The 17,500-nt window shown below is 42.5% G+C and overlaps 2 protein-coding genes across 4 annotated transcripts in view; one reads left to right on the plus strand and one right to left on the minus strand.

The window, feature by feature from the left end:
• eva1bb (eva-1 homolog Bb (C. elegans)) overlaps nt 1–3,556 on the plus strand; it is a 9,386-nt gene extending 5,830 nt beyond the window's left edge. The window contains exons 2-3 of the mRNA XM_017485003.3: nt 1,873–2,006; nt 3,001–3,556. Coding sequence (XP_017340492.1) covers nt 1,940–2,006; nt 3,001–3,416 — 483 coding nt within the window. The 5' untranslated portion in view covers nt 1,873–1,939 and the 3' untranslated portion in view covers nt 3,417–3,556. The remainder of the gene's footprint in view (nt 1–1,872; nt 2,007–3,000) is intronic.
• A 2,755-nt stretch (nt 3,557–6,311) lies between these two features.
• thrap3b (thyroid hormone receptor associated protein 3b) overlaps nt 6,312–17,500 on the minus strand; it is a 20,763-nt gene continuing 9,574 nt past the window's right edge. For all 3 annotated transcript variants that reach the window (XM_017484999.3, XM_017485000.3, XM_047159994.2), the window contains exons 3-11: nt 16,060–16,860; nt 13,472–14,071; nt 13,198–13,373; nt 12,877–12,985; nt 12,106–12,181; nt 9,547–9,707; nt 8,761–9,043; nt 7,889–8,035; nt 6,312–7,801 (exon numbers count right to left, since the gene is read on the minus strand). In XM_017484999.3, the coding sequence (XP_017340488.1) occupies nt 7,544–7,801; nt 7,889–8,035; nt 8,761–9,043; nt 9,547–9,707; nt 12,106–12,181; nt 12,877–12,985; nt 13,198–13,373; nt 13,472–14,071; nt 16,060–16,860 (2,611 nt within the window). In that variant the 3' untranslated portion in view covers nt 6,312–7,543. The remainder of the gene's footprint in view (nt 7,802–7,888; nt 8,036–8,760; nt 9,044–9,546; nt 9,708–12,105; nt 12,182–12,876; nt 12,986–13,197; nt 13,374–13,471; nt 14,072–16,059; nt 16,861–17,500) is intronic.

Here is a 17,500-nt window from a genome sequence, read left to right on the forward strand (position 1 = left end):
TGAAACTCCAGAGGCTGAGAAGTGGCTTTCAGATAGTCATGTTTTCCCAAGTCATTTCCTGTGTGGGGCATTTGTTGCCTGTTTTACTTCTTTCCCTCCCCCCGACACACACACACACACACACACACACACACACACACACACACACACACACACTTCCTGTCTTTCCCTCAGAGAGAGTGACATAATCAGGGATTCTATCATTTTCCAAGACAGTGTGTGAAGAACACTAAAGAGCACACACACACACACACACACACACACACACACACACACACACACACACACACACACGCGCGCACACTTTTTCACTCCTAAAATATCTCACTGACACAAGAATAGCGTTTGAATATTTGGCTTCTGAGTGTTTAATGTTTTAATGTTTATCTTCTGCGTGTTTAGTGTTGAAGTGTTTAGTGTTGAAGTGTTTAGTGTTGAAGTGTTTAGTTCTGAGTGTTTAGTGTTGAAGTGTTTAGTGTTGAAGTGTTTAGTTCTGAGTGTTTAATGTTTTAATGTTTATCTTCTGCATGTTTAGTGTTGAAGTGTTTAGTGTTGAAGTGTTTAGTTCTGAGTGTTTAGTGTTGAAGTGTTTAGTGTTGAAGTGTTTAGTTCTGAGTGTTTAATGTTTTAATGTTTATCTTCTGCATGTTTAGTGTTGAAGTGTTTAGTTCTGAGTGTTTAGTGTTTAGTTCTGAGTGTTTAGTGTTGAAGTGTTTAGTGTTGAAGTGTTTAGTTCTGAGTGTTTAGTGTTGAAGTGTTTAGTGTTGAAGTGTTTAGTGTTGAAGTGTTTAGTTCTGAGTGTTTAGTGTTGAAGTGTTTAGTGTTGAAGTGTTTAGTGTTGAAGTGTTTAGTTCTGAGTGTTTAGTGTTGAAGTGTTTAGTTCTGAGTGTTTAGTGTTGAAGTGTTTAGTGTTGAAGTGTTTAGTGTTGAAGTGTTTAGTGTTGAAGTGTTTAGTGTTGAAGTGTTTAGTTCTGAGTGTTTAGTGTTGAAGTGTTTAGTTCTGAGTGTTTAGTGTTGAAGTGTTTAGTGTTGAAGTGTTTAGTTCTGAGTGTTTAGTGTTGAAGTGTTTAGTGTTGAAGTGTTTGTTTAGTGTTGAAGTGTTTAGTGTTGAAGTGTTTAGTTCTGAGTGTTTAGTGTTGAACTCTTAGCATCTGATTGTTTAGATTTGACGTGTTTAGCATCTAAGGGAGTGTTTGGTGTCATTGTCATTGTACATTGTTTTATTTGGCTTCTGAGTGTTTGGCTTGTCAGTATATTGTTTCCCAGTGTTTGGCATCTGAATCTTTGGCTTCTGAGTGTTCAGATTTTCATCAGTGAGCTTCTCAGTGTTAGGCTTCCAGGTGTTTAGCTTCTTCAGTGTAAGCAGCCCAACCTTTAACCTTCTCCTTGGTTGCCATTTTCCAGTGAAAAGTCATATGATGTTGTTTAGATGCTAGTGTAAGTTTCTGTGAAACATGTCCAGTCCTATTCAGACAAAGAACAACAATCACTGGTCAAATATCTTTTATAGATCAATTTTAAAAATATATTTTAAAAAAACAAACAAAAAAACCCACCTTTTTTCCAGTTTAGACATGTCCGTGAGCCGAAGGAGTCGACTCTTATTGGTGAGTTGAGGCAAAAGAGCTGACTGACTGAAAAGAGCCGGGATTCAAATTACTAGGAATTCACTCACTTTCCATAACTGATTAACTTCACTCTGATTTAATTTAAAGCCACACACACACACACACACACACACACACACACACACACACACACACACTCTGCAATGAAAGATCGGCCATGTAAAATGCAGTATTATCAGCGTTCATGACCTGACAGTATGTCTAATACACACATTCTGTGTGTGTGTGTGTGTGTGTGTTTCAGTTGTGTATGAGCAGGAAGTGTGATGAGGCTTGTGTGTGTGTGAGACAGAGGGACAGAAGAAGACAGAATGAATCCTGTGAGGAAGGACATGGAACTGCTGAGCAACAGCATGGCCACCTACGCTCACATTAAAGGTGTACATCACTTCACACACACACACACACACACACACACACACACACACACACACATAGAGAGAGAGACTGCACACTGCAGTTTGTGTAAGTAGGCACTCAATAAAGAAATGCCTCATTATTAGCTTTTAATAATAAAAGTATAATAAATCATTTATTTAGAGCACGATATGGTCACATTATAATAAAGTTTTTGAACACTCAATGTTTTAGTCTCAAAGTGTTACTCTGAAATGTGAATTCCTGTTATTATTATTTGTTATTGGCTATTTTCCAGTAACAGCACTCCCTCGTATGATTTATTTCTCTTATACCACAGCAGTTCATCAGCAGGCTCAATGACTCGCTTTATGAAAGTTTTATCTATTTATAGTTACCTTGACTGTCGGAACGTCGCTGAAACAAGTTCATTAACGATAAACAATCGTTCCCTCGCTTTCTCTTGAAGTCAATAAGACAAAAAATATAAAAACAACCACAGCTCAGAACATTACTGAGACGTCACAAACCTGTTGCCAAGCGCCGACACTGGAGACTCCTTCCAGAAATATGAATAATGATGATGATAATAATACATTCTGCTGAATAACAGCATGTTTTTGTTTGTATTACTCCATTTATTGTTAGACTCAGATTATATGGAACTCTGTCCATCCAGGTCCCTGGTATTACATACTATTTATTATATGCGAAATAGAAAACCTCCAAATTGCAGCAGATACGTGCGTGTGTGTGTGTAAGTTAAGACTACGTTGTGTTTTGTAACCCCAGTAACATTCACGTCATGTACATGCCACACAAAGTTTCGCTTCAGATGGACTTATACAGCTGATTCGCTGTAAAGAATCATTTCGAAAGAATGATTCGTTCGTGACTTGGACGTTCACTGCTGAGTAATTATAGTGTCCTGTTAATGAGAGAAACCCGAGCGAAGCACACAGAGCTTCGTACTGAAAACTGAATGCTTGAAATGGTGGTGTTGTCTCCCACGCAGAGAACACGGAGAGCTTCGCGCTGTACTTCATGCTGGGCGTCTGTTTCGGTCTGCTCCTGGCTCTGACGCTCCTCATCCTGGGCTTCGCCTGCAGGCCTAGAAGAAACGCCGTGAAGAAACCTCCCTCCCCTGACAGGAAACGTCTCAAAGAGTCCAGCGAGGAAGACGAGGAAGAACAACCGGACAAGAGCGACGAGGAGGAAGAGGTACCCGACGTCACCGTAGCGCCCGTGAGCGAGCAGAGCCAATCCAACGGGACCTTCATGAGCATGAACGTGTTCTCCTCAGCCGACGAGCTGGAGCGAGCTCGCCGCTTAGAAGAGCGCGAACGCATCGTCAGAGAAATCTGGAGAAACGGACAGCCGGATATCCTAGTCACCGGGACGGGTACGCTCGGACGGGTGCACTATCACTAGCTGCTGACGTACGAGAGATGCATCCGATACGATATACTGTACATGGCGAGTATTTTTGCACTTCGTTGGGACTGTCACACGGTGATAAACCTCTCGTATATTTTGTACACGTTTAAGAATAAACCTTTTATACTACATTACTGTGGCGTGTCTGTATACGCGCAGTGATTTTATGACGTCTCGAGTCGAAGTCTTTTCGGCGTCTCGTGCAGTTCGGTCCCACGCTAAAGCAGAAACTTCACCCCGCGATTCTCAGGCCTGCGCTTCCTGTCTCTGCTCTCCCACAGTCTAAAAGAAACAACTCTCCTCCCTGGGGGACATTAAAATGATTACAGATGTCAGAAAGCGTTTGCTCGAAAAGTTTCACCACAGACACGCACCAGTTTCTGTGTGTTGTGTCATTTGGTGCTGGTATCTACACCATACATCTCTTCTCCATCTTGGGTTCTGTTGCTTAATTAACAGTCATTTAATTCCTTCATTCATTCAGCACTTTATCAAGGGTCAGGAGATTATATATATATATATATATATGCGGAGGATATCCTGGGAATACTAGGGCCGAGGCAGGAATAGAAGGAATACTAGGGCCGAGGCAGGAATAGAAGGAATACTAGGGCCGATGCAGGAATAGAAGGAATACTAGGGCCGAGGCAGGAATAGAAGGAATACTAGGGCCGAGGCAGGAATAGAAGGAATACTAGGGCCGAGGCAGGAATAGAAGGAATACTAGGCCCGATGCAGGAATACACACGTTCGCACTTCAGGACAATCTAAAAACAGTGGTCACCAACCCTGTTCCTGTAGACGTTACCTTCCTGAAGACCTTAGCTGCGTTCACGCCGTGTCGTAGTTACGACATTCCAACTTGTAGGTCCTCGTAAAACTCGTAATTCCAACTAGGAATATTCCGAGACCTCCGACTTGTACCACATGACCGCTTCGATGCCATGCGGAAACGCTCAAAATATAGCCAGGTAGTTTTATTTATCATCTCATAATATTTCGATTTAATTATTCTTATAATTGACCATTTTATATTCATATAATTAACATTTTGTTAGGAAACACGGCATCATGCAATCAAATATCAACAGATGTTAAACGAACACCTGACTGCCTCTGCCAGAAATCTTCAAATGGGCCGTGGTTGGATCTTCTAGCAGGACAATGATCCAAAACATACATCAAAATCAACACAGAAATGGTTTACTGACCACAAAAAATTATTCCTTACCATGTATTCTCCAACCGCATCAGGCGTTATAGGAGAAGACTCAGAGCTGTTATCTTGGCAGAAGGAGGTAGCACAAAATATTGACTAAAAGGGTGCCAGAAAATGTTGCCCACCTATATTTAAAGTTTTTTCATTTTTTTTTTTTTTAAATAAACGTGTGGTGTTTGCGCAGTTGTTTGATCTCCATGAAAGCAGAGCGTTCTTATGATTTCTTCTTAAACAATAAAGTCACTTTCACTGCGTTCTTTGCTCAGATTTACCAAGGGTGCCAATATTAGTGGAGGGAGCTGTAGAGTCACCAATCCCGATACTGGGACATTACTGGGAGGAAACCGGAGAACCCGGATGAAACCCACACGAACGCAAGAACTTGGGAAACTCCACACAGAGAGTACCCAGCGAGACTGCAACGCTACCCACTGCGCCGCTGACTTAGAAAAAAAAACTGTATGCAAATAGTCCAATTCAGCACAACACTCGGTACAGATTTCGAGATAACGGCATGAATAAGCGAGAAGGGTCAATTCGTCAGACAAAGATTAGAGTTTACAGATACAATCTGCCGCCATTTTAAAACGGGACCATTTGAACCCTTTCGCATACAGCGTCAAGAACACCGCTCACACAAGACTGTTTATAAAGAAACAGATGAGATGTAAACCACCGCAATGTGATCTTCACCGTTACCCTGGTATTATTCTCATGAAGTGTGGAGTCCTGACCGTGCAGCCTTTCTACACGGTGTCTAATCAACTAAAATAATATTTCCTAAATAAAGCATATTACTTCTGAGCTGATCTACATATCGCATTTGTTCAACTCAATTTATATTTCCACAAGTATTTTCAGCAGGAATGTTTTTACCTCCTTTAATTTTTTTTTCCATCATATGCCCGATAACTCCATGTGCGATTTTTAGAAGAAAGTGTCGACGAATCATTCATCGGTCAGTCCCTCCAGGATCTCCGATTGTGCGATCGCAGATCTGGACAGAGTCACGTCATGTGACGTCACGACGTGATGCGTATTCAGTCGAAGCCGTCTTCGATGCCCGCGAGTAAAAGCTTAAAAAAAATTTTTTTTTAAATCTAATTTACTAACAAACATCGCTGTGAAAGATCGTGCATTCGATTTCCTACAATTGTGATTTTTCGCCAATTCAAGTAGTTTTCCACAAAAAAAAAAAAGCTGCAACAGAATCGAGCGTTTTTTTGGTCGCAACGATCAGAAATAAGACACCGCGTAATCCTGTCCAGGCCGATTCGAACGGCTTTTTTCATAATAAAACCATCTAAAAACATTGACTCTATTATAACTCGCGCGTTAATGCACGCATGATTAGAAAAAGTAATTTAGCCAGCTAGCGAGAACGAAACAAACGACTGCTTTTTCAAACTACTGCCTGAAACCGTGCTCTCCATCCATCTCGCTTTACCCCTGTATTACTCCACAGCTTGAACCCCGCTGACGAGGCCCAGCTTCGGTCCAGCTGTCACAACTCTGTGCATTACTGCAGATGATATCGATGCGTGTTAAGTACAGAGATTAGAGCGGACTCGTTCCCATGACGTCCGGCGTGTAATGCCTCCCAGCTGCGGGGCGGCCTGACGGTGAACGAGTGCGCTGCGAACACAAACACGTCTCTTTGAATGAACCGATTAAGAGGGTTTTTTTTTTTATTATTATTATTGAAACGGAAACGAGGAAAGACAGAAACTAGAGAGTTGCCTGAACAGTATAAACTGTAACAAAACAGATTTATAAATGTGTCACTGGAAATGAAAAAGGGTGGAGCAGAGTCGACAAAGCGGAGTTGAAAACTTTTCAAAATCACACATCTAAGATTATTATTATGGCTCATTACTCTCAGATCACTGGAATTACGACATGATCTATCATTACACGGGGTGTTCAGCTGTGGTTTTGCATACAAAGACCATGTTTTATTTTCCCCACAATAACCCTTCTTCTCACACAAAATGACTTTTTACTGACTAAAACGTGATGGGGGTGTTGACTTTTTTTCCTCTCTTTTTTAATATTACATATGTTAAAAAAAAAAAAAGAAAAGAAAATCTATAAGCCATTACAATCATCTCATTTGTCAGTTACACAACGCAACAGTGAACACGATTTAAAAAAAAAAAAAAAAGAAGAAGAAGGAAAAAAGAAAAAAAATCAATCATGACTGAAAGTGATCCCACTACAGTTCTAACTCTCTTGGTGACTTATTAATTACGGATCATTAAAAACACACAGCGGAAGCGTATTCCAGAGGGATGACGGGCTCGGAGGTTAACGTCGACAGGACGGACGAGGCGGGTTAAAACGAAGTCTGAGACCTGTACAGCGCGCACACGCCTCGGTACACATCGAGATTCCAGATAAGAGGAAGGGCAGGAGGAAAGAGGGGCGGTCAGACAGGAAGAAGGGGACGAGGGAATAGACAGAGTGAGCAAGTAAATAAAATGAACAAAACAACAACAAAAAAAAACAAAACCCCAAAAAACCAATGAGAGCGCTCCACTTCACTGCAGTTCCCGTCTCTAAGGCACAAGTGTGCGTCCCCATTGCACATAGCAAAAAGAAAAAACCAAGGGGAGGGGTCATGTACACACAGGACTACTTCCAGTTAGACTTTTAGGTGGACTGGAGCTGCTAGGTCTAAAATTACAGAGTAAAAAATAACTTCAAAAAAATAAAATAAAAGTAAGCAGAAAGCATCTTGTTCTAAACGTGAGACTGAATAAAGAGGGAGTGGCTCAGCAGAACAGCACTGAACACTCCATCTGTACAGCACACCTGTGTTCGGGGACTGCAGTGGTGAATTTACTCATTTATATAAAAACAAAAACGTGAAAAAACACAAAGAAGAGCGAGTGGGTGTGGTCTAGGGTTTAGAGGCGGAGCTCTCCGGTGCTTTTTCTTCATCTTTGAGGCTATGCTCAGCACCGTCGTCGGGCAGCTCTCCCTCCTCCGTGGCTCCCTGGAACATGTCGTGGGTCCACTTGGGGCTGCCGCTGCTCCCGCTTGGGCCGGCACCTCTTCGCACAGTGAAGGAGCCGCCTCTGCTGCGTGGGTACATGCCCCGCCCACGACCACGCCCGTCCGCCCACTTCATCTCTCCCTCACGGTCACGGTCATCGTGCTGCACAGACACAGGGAAAGATGTCAAGCGTTTAAAATGAAGACCGGCTCAAAGTCTAAATCACTCGTGTGTGTTTAGACTAAGTACCTGGTAGTACTTCCGGCTTTTAGGGGTGTATTCAGGGTCCCACTCCTCCTCCTGAGGGCGTGCTGGCGCACCCATATTAGCAGGGTTTCCGTTGTTATTGTTGTTGGGGTAATTTCCCCTGTTCCATCCTCTACCTCTAATTCTAGGCTGCAAACCAAAAGGTCATTTATTTACAAAACAGAAGACTTTCAACCACCATCATCCTCATCATCTCTAACCTAGCCTGCTACGACAAGGCTTCTTTAAGGTTCTGGATTCAGAGGTCAGGATTTTAGATATCTTTCTTAAGATCTGTCTTAATTGCAGTGGCACGTCACGTTAAGGACCGGGCGATATGGAGAAGCATCACATCACGATACCGCCAGGCGTCTCTACGTTACGCAACATGCATCACGATATATAGCTTTGCTCAGAAACACTAATATTTTATTAATAAATATATCAAATCTAATTTTTCTTTTTTGTTTAAAAAAAAAAAAAAAAGTTATTCAATTTTAAAGATCAAGTAAAATTTTACCATCACAGCAACTGTTTCCAGTCCGTTTGTAACAACACAATGAAGAGATCCCTGAATACCCCAGAAAAGCGCATAGTGACAATTTACGGTGATATAAATATTATATTGCCCAACATCGCATCGTGTATGAAAGACTTCTTTTAAGAATTACTGCGCGGTTTATGTCTGTGACAGGAAAACTAGGCCGAAAATCGAAGAGAAGTGTAAACCCGGCGCTACTTTTCCTAATTAAACAATTAAAAATGAGCGGTTTCGGTTACTGGAACATAAACGTTAACGTTCACGTTAGCTCAGCGTTTTAAGATGGAACCGTTTCATCACCATCATCATGTGGAAAACTGCTGCTCGGACTTACAAATCCCCGATCGTAACCCCCGCGTCCTCTATCGTATCCCGGTCGGTCGAATCCTCCGCGCTCAAACCCTCCTCTTCCTCTCTCGAAGCCTCCTCTCTCCATGTGGCCCCCCTCATAGTCCCGGGGGTACTCTCGCGGCCCCAGGCGGGACTTATCGAAGCCCCCTTTCTCCATATGCTCCATGTCCTCGCCGTGGTACTCTCTGGATCGGTACGCGTGGGGTGAGGGAGAGGAAGAGGAGGACGAGGAGGAAGGAGAACGCTCGCGCTTCTTCTTGCTTTTCCTTTAATTACAAAACATAAAAATAAAAACGTTAATCAAGGTCATTTATATTTCTTTCAGACTGAACTGTGGAAGAAAGCTTGAGATAATATAACTAGCCACGGAGAACAACTTCAATCACAGATCATCAACTGATGGATATCAATGTGGTTATTCAAAATTCCAGCTGCAACTCAAAAATCACGTCACCGTTTCTATAGTAACCTGTACGGCGGACGCTCCTCATAATCAAATAATAATAATAAACAGATTAAAATAAAATAATACATGCCTGTATTTGTAAAGGAAAAAAAAAAACTATGATTCTTGATACGGCGACATTTTCTTTGAGATGTTTATTATTCATGGGAGGAGTCTCCAGTGTCAGTAAGTTTTGTTGATTAGTTTCCTACAACGGCACGATTCATCCTTTCTACTGGTGACAATTCAAAATACAACACCCATTATTCATTGACGTGACTAGAATCTGGCGTGTGGACGATGCTCTCCGTCTGTAAGACTTACTTGGACTTCTTGTGTTTGGAGGATTTGTCAGGAGAGAGTTCTCGGCTGGGGGTGCGTGACCCGGCTGAGCCTTTGCCCCCCTCACGTTTGGGGTATTTTTTACGTCGCTCAATATCCAAACGCAGGTCCATTGACTCTCCTTCATATTTTTTACCATAATCCTGCAGAGACACAGCGACACACTTTAAAACTGACATACAATCATTCTTACACATAGTAGCACACCAAAACACGACAGGTCTTAAACCCTGACTGAGGTTAATCTTAGACTGCAGTCCCCTTCATAAGCCTTCAGCACGTCTTACATTAGTCTAAGAGATAATAAAGCAGCGGTAGAGTCAGTCATTTGTGGTTGGTCAAAACACATTCAACAGGTTTCAGGCCAAGAGTGCAGCTTTTCGACAACACCACACTTATTCTCTGAGAAACTGCACAGAAATCTACCGTATTGCGCTTAATCCCATACATACATATACATTTATTTATTTATTTATATATATATATATATATATATATATATATATATATATATATATATATATATATATATATATAAAAAACTGCTCAATTAAGTCTTTTGAACTGAAGAGTTTCATATTTGCGAGGCAGAAAGAGAACAATGTACAGTACAAGACAGTGGTCCAAATTTGAACCATAATCCATACAAGGTGCGCCATCTACTGTTAATACAGAGAAATACATAGAGCACCGTTGAATATGCCCATAAAACTACAATATGGTGCTAGTGGAGATCTTTAATCCTCCTGAAGTGATATTAAAATTATTTTATTTATTTTTAAGTTGAATATTTATCTTCATAAACTCCAAGTAAGCATTTTGAAGAAAAAAAAAAAAAAAGTGAGGAAACAAAAACAAAAACAAAAAAAACAGTTCTCATTTCCCCCAAATCGGTCTCGATCGGTCAAGAGTTACAAGGATAACGGTTGGATAACGGCGAACGACCTCATAACCCCTGTAAAGATGATTTCCGTGTAAACTACTACAGTTCAGGCTTTCATAAGGGAACGATTTGATGTTTGATGATACCACTTGATGAAAATCTGCTTCGATACTATCTAGTATCCGCCGATTGATATGTGACCGACTTTGTTTGCAAATATCGCCAATGTGGAGGACTTACAGAAGGACTATTCCATACGTTTGAGACGCTCACTACGTTTACATGGACAACGGTAATCTAATTATGGACCTTATTCTGAATAAGACAATATTCTGATTATGGTGTTCACGAGTCGCTTTTAGAATATTCCTTTCATGTTCAGGTTTTACGTGATATAGAACATAGATCGATTAGCAGCGCACATCATTACGTCCCCACGCCACGCCGTCCCCTCCAGAATTTCACGTATCGACATACAGTTCATCTTCGTTATGGCACCGTATACAGTTTTGGGTGCTATGTTTAATTTTACGAAAGCTTCAAGTCGTGCCGTACGTGCTAACAGACGACTGCTTGAAGCCGTGGGCTGCGTCCCAAACCGCATACTTACCGTCTATATAGTAGCTGAGATACATAAAAATATGAATTATTTTCTACACGCCAGCTGTTTGTCCCGTTTCATGATGATAAACTTAAAAATCAGTACACTCTCGACTCGGAAGACTTATATTTCTGGAATATATTGAGAGGGAGGTAAAAAAGTACTAATTAAACTAGAACTACATTACCATCTGAAGCCCTCCTCGCTTTCTCGACGCATGGAGTGATACCGCGCGAGGTAAAATGGTCACAACGACCGTTTTTAGGTAACTATAAGCTTTACGTTAATTGCTAGCGTTGGGGCAAAACTAATAAAGAAGCATCCTCTACACATGGGACAAGGAAAGAAAGTTTACGATTCGTTAAAAATAAAGCTCTGAAAGATTACAGATCTTGAAAAGCACAGGTGGGCAGTTCTAACAATTTCACCTTCTCTTCTTTCTTTTTTAAATTGTCTGCATATAAAAAAAATTAAAAACCCCACCGAAAAACCAGTGTTTCTAAAATAAAAACGGCACTAAAAACAAACAAAACAAAAAACCAGATTGTGATAAAGAACACAGTGTATGTACTCTACAGCTCTGAAAAAGTGCCCCTCCCCTCCCCCCTTTAACAAAAATGGCAATAACATAACAGTGCACAGATCTCATGGGAAAGCAGCATGCTCCATGCTTCCCCCATGGTGATTAGTACAGAGCCCCACGTGTTCAAATGCACTTCCAAGGAGAAAATACTTACTATGGCTTTTGTTTAGATGTCCACTGAAAGGCTTGGACAACACCATCTCAATAGTCACTTCCATTTTGATTAGCCTTTTTGTTTGGGCATGAACGTACCCACCCAATAATCATATCAGAAAAGCTGCTGGGGGGAAGGGAGGGCGGAGGAGGAGGGCGTAACGTGTATACGAGAGGTACTCGGGGGTCTTGTGTATTTAGAATTATTGCGCCTCCTTTAAAAGGGGAGGGGGGAGTAGGGGAGGGGGGAGAAAGCACATTGCTCTTTCAGCTGGCACACAAACTGGGCTGGAATTTCAGATTTTGAAAACGCTTGGTCACCTTGTAGTCGCTCTCTTCCATTTCCTCAAACACTCGAGCGTGCTTCTTAAAAGCACTGGGAGACACATCAATTCTCCTGCGGGGACAGAAACAGACCGGGGAAAAGAAAAACAAACAAAAAAACAAATGAATAAATAAACAAATAAAAGTCAGGACACAGAGGAATAAACTCCTCTTTATTCGTTAAGTATCATTAACCTTGTCGCGATCATTGCCATGGTCGCGTTTAATTAAAGACGACGAAAATCCTTTTCTTAGCGTGTCTAGACTAATTTACAACTATGTAAGGAATAAAGCACGGGTTCTCACGACGTTATGGGAAAATAATCAACAGCAGGCTGGTGCGACGAAGCGGAGCTACCGTTAAACACCCGAGGTTGATCATTTTCCTAACACGGCGTGTCGCACAGCACTTTATTCCTCTTGCACCACAGCAGTTTGCCAAATATCCCGTTTTCTATTATTAAAGGAGGACATGCACTTGTTATCCGTCCTGGAGCGTCCGTCAGACAAGTTCGTTCCCACACACAAACACACACACAAAAAATGCAGCTTGTCTCAAAAGCACCGACACTAGAGACTCCTTCAATAAAGGACAAACTTAAACTGCAGTGCGTTTTTTTTTTTTTAATCTGTTAATTAATTGCTAGTCTTGGACTCTACGCCGTACAACTCCTTTGTAAGTTAACAAATTAAAACGAGCCTTTGACGGAGCTGCTGTTGGAGAAATTCGGAGAATTCGACAGCGTAATTGCGTTGGCGCGTTCGTACCTGTGGATCTCAGGACTCTTTCTCCTCATCATTTCCATCTGTGCGGCTTTTCTTTGGTACATGCCGAATCGCTCGTTCAGAGACATCCCGGTCGAGCGAAAGTGCTGAGCTACAAACAAGAAACGGGGGGTGGGGGGGGGGATTCCGTACATTATGTAAAAAAAATGCCAGGGATTAATTCGTTAATACGCACATGAAAGCGGGCCCAACATGGAACCCTGAGGAACTCCAGACCGTCAAGAGCAGTATAATACCACAACAACGGGAACAGAGCGGAGTTGAAAAAAGAAAAAGATAAACTGGTTAAGATTAAGACGTTACCTTTGATGTGATGGACGATGGTGACTATGTGTTGAGCAAACAGCTCTGACGGGCTGCGGCGAAGCTGAGCAGCCTGAATGTGCTGGAAAATGGAGCGGAACTCCTCATGCTCTTTCTTAACAGGGTATATAAGATCCTGAGACAAACGTCTTTCTTTGGCTAAAGCACCAGATGAGCTACGAAAGAGCGAAACAAAAACAAAAACACAAGCAGATATATCAAACGCGTACAGACAACGCTAGCTCATGAAACTGCGATTTTGGTCATCGATTACCTCTCTGTGTCATCGTTAAACGTTTTCAGGCTAAAATTAAACTCGGGCTCTTTCTTCTTAGAGGATCTGGCGGGAGGTGACGACTCCCTGACTGAAGGGAACAGGGGCTTGCTACGCTCTGCGCTTCTGGTTGGTGAAGGGGATGTCGGACTCACACGGTTCTTCTTCTTCTCCTTCTTCTTGGCGGCCTTCTCTTCTTTGCGCGCTGCCTGCTTGCGGCTCCGGTAAAGCTCTTCCATCACGTGTTCCTCCTCCTCCATTTCTTCCTCCCGCTGCGACGAATCTTTGTTGGGCACGTAGTCATCGTCCCACTTCCCAAAGCGCTCTTCGAACAGTTCCCTCGCGGACAGAGTGGGTTTGGCCTTGTACTTGGTTTCGTCCTCGGTTTTCCTCTCTCTCAGGCTCTTCGAGTACTCCTCTTCCACCTCGTCCAGAAACGGAAGCCCTTTATCGGCCTTCGACTCGACATAAACCTGATCCAGTTCGAAGGCGGCTTTTTGTTTACGGTTACTCTTCTCCTTTTCCGCATCGCTGGTATTCGGTTCTTCGCCCTGATTGTCATCCCAGTCGGATGAGGATTTTTTCTTCTCTGCCAGAAACCTGTAGTAAATGATCAAGAGTGATTCTTCCACACATTTCGGCTGTCCAAAAGAAAATGTTAAAATCCTGAGTCTTTAAAGAACTGAAACTGAATCTATAGTAGAGCTGAGCGATAAGGGGAAAGATTACGACCTACGTTTTATTTTAACAAACACACCGTGACAACAGTTCGAAGGATCGAAGTAGGAGTGTAACGGTATGCGTCGTTCGGATCGGAGATATGTTTTCTGTACGGCAAAAATAAGCACCGCCTGAACATGTGACTTGGAGCACGGGTTTCGATTCTTTAAAAAATAAATAAATAAATAAATAAATAAAATCAAATGTTATAAAAGCACACTAATGGAAACTTTACTGTGCGTTTGTGATCCGTTCAGACTCGGTGTAAAACAAAACAAAAGCTGTGTATTAGAATGGTGTGAAATTAAACACGGATAAGATGTTACCGGTGTACTGATCTCTCGAGGGGGCGTGTCTGAAGCGCAGGGATTTGTCCCATAAAAACCACCGGGGAAGGGGGCGGGGCCAGACATACATAAAGCATGTTACGACATCACAGCAGAAAAAGTAGCAGAAGTTGGTTACGAACACAGCAGTAGCTGCAATCACCAACACTCGCATCTGCCTTTATTTATATTTATATAAAAAATATATATAAATATGTATGATTAATTGCCCATAAACAAGGTCAGGAATGTTGCACATTTCGACATGAAGTCGAGGCTGTAAAGAAACAAGTTATTAGCGGTGACTAAACCCGTTTCGAAATCCAATCTACGCGTTCACGTGCTCCGTGGTGAGCAGAAGCAGAGATGCTTACACCCCGACAAACACGGCGCTACGAGAGTGAAGACGCTCCGGGTTTTACCTGAGGGGCGGGGCTGAGACGCAGAGAAAGATGTTCCCGGAATTCAGACAACAGGTGATTAAGATTCGTACAGGATACGAGAAAATAGGCGAAAAAAAAGGAAAACATGATGGAATACAACACGCTATGTTTACCGCTCCTAACGCTGATAAGCCATCGCGATAGGGGAAATCCTTCCGCGGATGAAACGGCGCCAGAGGAAGTTACTATTTCAGCGGTAAACTTGATTAAGTTTTAATATATTATTATTATTATACCTTACATAATACAAGCAATATTTTATGAGTATTATATAGTGTTGAATGTATTGTTTGATGCACTGACATCAAACTAAACGACTAATCATATCTTCCTAGTTCTCAGTTCTAGTTCTTCAGGTTCCTAGATGGAGTTCTTTAATCCTCCTAGTTCCTAGCGAAAGTTCTTTAATCTTTCTAGTTCCTTGATCTAATTCGTTAATTCTCCTACTTCCCAGTTCAAGCTTCACCCTCTTAAGTCCTCACAGAACCTAGTTCTAGTATAGTCCTCGATCATTCTTTGACGATTCACAATTTCCCTTCGAAATCCAAGTTCGTTTTTTGCACGAGAGGAATTCGTCTGGTTGAAGTTTCCCCCCCCCCACGTTAAATTATTTATCTATTTATTTATTTATTTTTAAATAATCAGATAAAACTGCAGACTGATATAATTTGATTATATCGCTCAGCTCTACAGTGTAGCTGCTCCAACAGATTTACTAAAAAGAAATGTAAAAACTTATCACAAGCAAACATTGAGCACTAAAAACTGCACCACAGCAGACATGACTGACCAGGACTCGTTTTAGGAAATATACTTACATCATCTAAGCTTTATCTCCTAAATTATGGGATTGCAAACAACCTCATTGCACAGGGCAACAGCCAGCAAGATTTGGCATTTTATTTGCGTTTGAATTGAGTTGACTTCCATTTTAACCTTTTTTCTTCCAAGGAGCTTTGTTTGCTGTGCACAGACTAAACACATTTGAAAGATTGATTATAAATCAAATACTGTGCGAGAGAAACAAAAGAAAGAGAGGGATGTTGGTTTAAATGAAAAGAGAGGACTGCAATTCTCAGACACAGTGAAAGTGACGTACTTTTTGAACGCGGTGGAAATGGCCGCTTTCTCTCCTGCCTTCATGTCTTCCTTGGAGAAGAAGCCAAAACCAGATGCCGCTGTTGCTGGCTTTGGGGGACTCTTGTTTTCAGGACCACTAATGCTTCTCCAAACGGAGGAACCATTACCTGTAGCTCCAGAAAGGGACACTTTAACCTCAGGTTGACTCCCTAGTGGAGCTGTAGGCTCTGGATTAGAGGTTTTAGGACTGGTGGTGTAGTCACTCAGGTTCTCCCATTTGCTCGGTGGCTCCTCGGGAATGGATACGGAAGGTTTGGGCTCTGCTTCTTTGCTATTGCCTTTTCCTTCATTTGGTGAGCTCTTACTCTTTGAATCCTTGGAGGGAGCTTTTCCAGAGTTGCGGCGTCGCGGGGACGGGGATCGCGAAGATGAGCTGGAGTGACGGGATCGGGAAGAGGATTTGCCGGAATAATGGGAACGGCTGCGGCTCCTGGAGCGCTTGCGGGGTGTGCGGGAGCGCGAGCGTCCCCTTTTGGGGCTGTGGTGCTCATGGGCTTGCTGCTGGTCACGGTGACCTCCGTGCCAGTTGTTGCGATAACCATAACCACCACCACCACCACCACCGCCACCACCTCCTCCTCCTCCTCCTCCCCCTCCTCCTCTGTGGTAACCACGTGGATAATAACCACGACCCCGGCCACGGTTGTGATAGAAGGGTCTCCGGTAGCCACGGAAACCACGCGTGTACCCCCGGTTGCTCTGAAAATCTCTCGAAGGGTAGTTTCTGTCACGGCTATGGGAACGGGAGCGAGATCTGGAGCTAGGGGACAAAAAGAGAAGAAAAATTGAGAAATATTTTTATGGAGCAAGAGACGGAGAGACATAGGGACTGATAAAGCAAGTCTGCATGTTAATTCCGTGAGCTAATAGCAAGTTAAAGTTAGCATCAATTATGCGACAGTATTATCCAATTAGTGATCAGGTCCCAGACATGGGCTCAGTCTTTAAGCTTAGGTTGAAAATCTATTTGTTTAGCTCATCTTTTTGATAATAGCTTTTCCCTGAGGGTTTGTAGGAATGCTGATGGTGGAATGGTAAGACGCTACCAGTCCCAGGGTGCCCTAATACTCGTGTTACCTTCTGGCGTATGCTGTCATAGCTAGACCTGTTGAGAGACCCAATTTTCATTCTGATCACAATGTACCCCATATACACCACTACAGGGCAGGAGCACACCTATTCATCTCTTTTCTCTCTCATGTTGTTCTCTTGCTTTCTGTTGAGGTATATACACTAGTCCTGCTTAAGAATCGCTCGTTGCTCCTCAAGGTTTCTTCCTCACGTTGCCTCGGTGCGGTTTTCCTCGCTACGGTCACCTCTGGCTTGCTCATTAGCGATCTAAATCGACATTTCTGTAAAAGCTGCCTGTCCATTGTTAAGCGTGCAGACACGTTAGGAAG

The sequence above is a fragment of the Ictalurus punctatus genome, chromosome 14 (assembly GCF_001660625.3).
Source record: "Ictalurus punctatus breed USDA103 chromosome 14, Coco_2.0, whole genome shotgun sequence".
Taxonomy (NCBI): domain Eukaryota; kingdom Metazoa; phylum Chordata; class Actinopteri; order Siluriformes; family Ictaluridae; genus Ictalurus; species Ictalurus punctatus.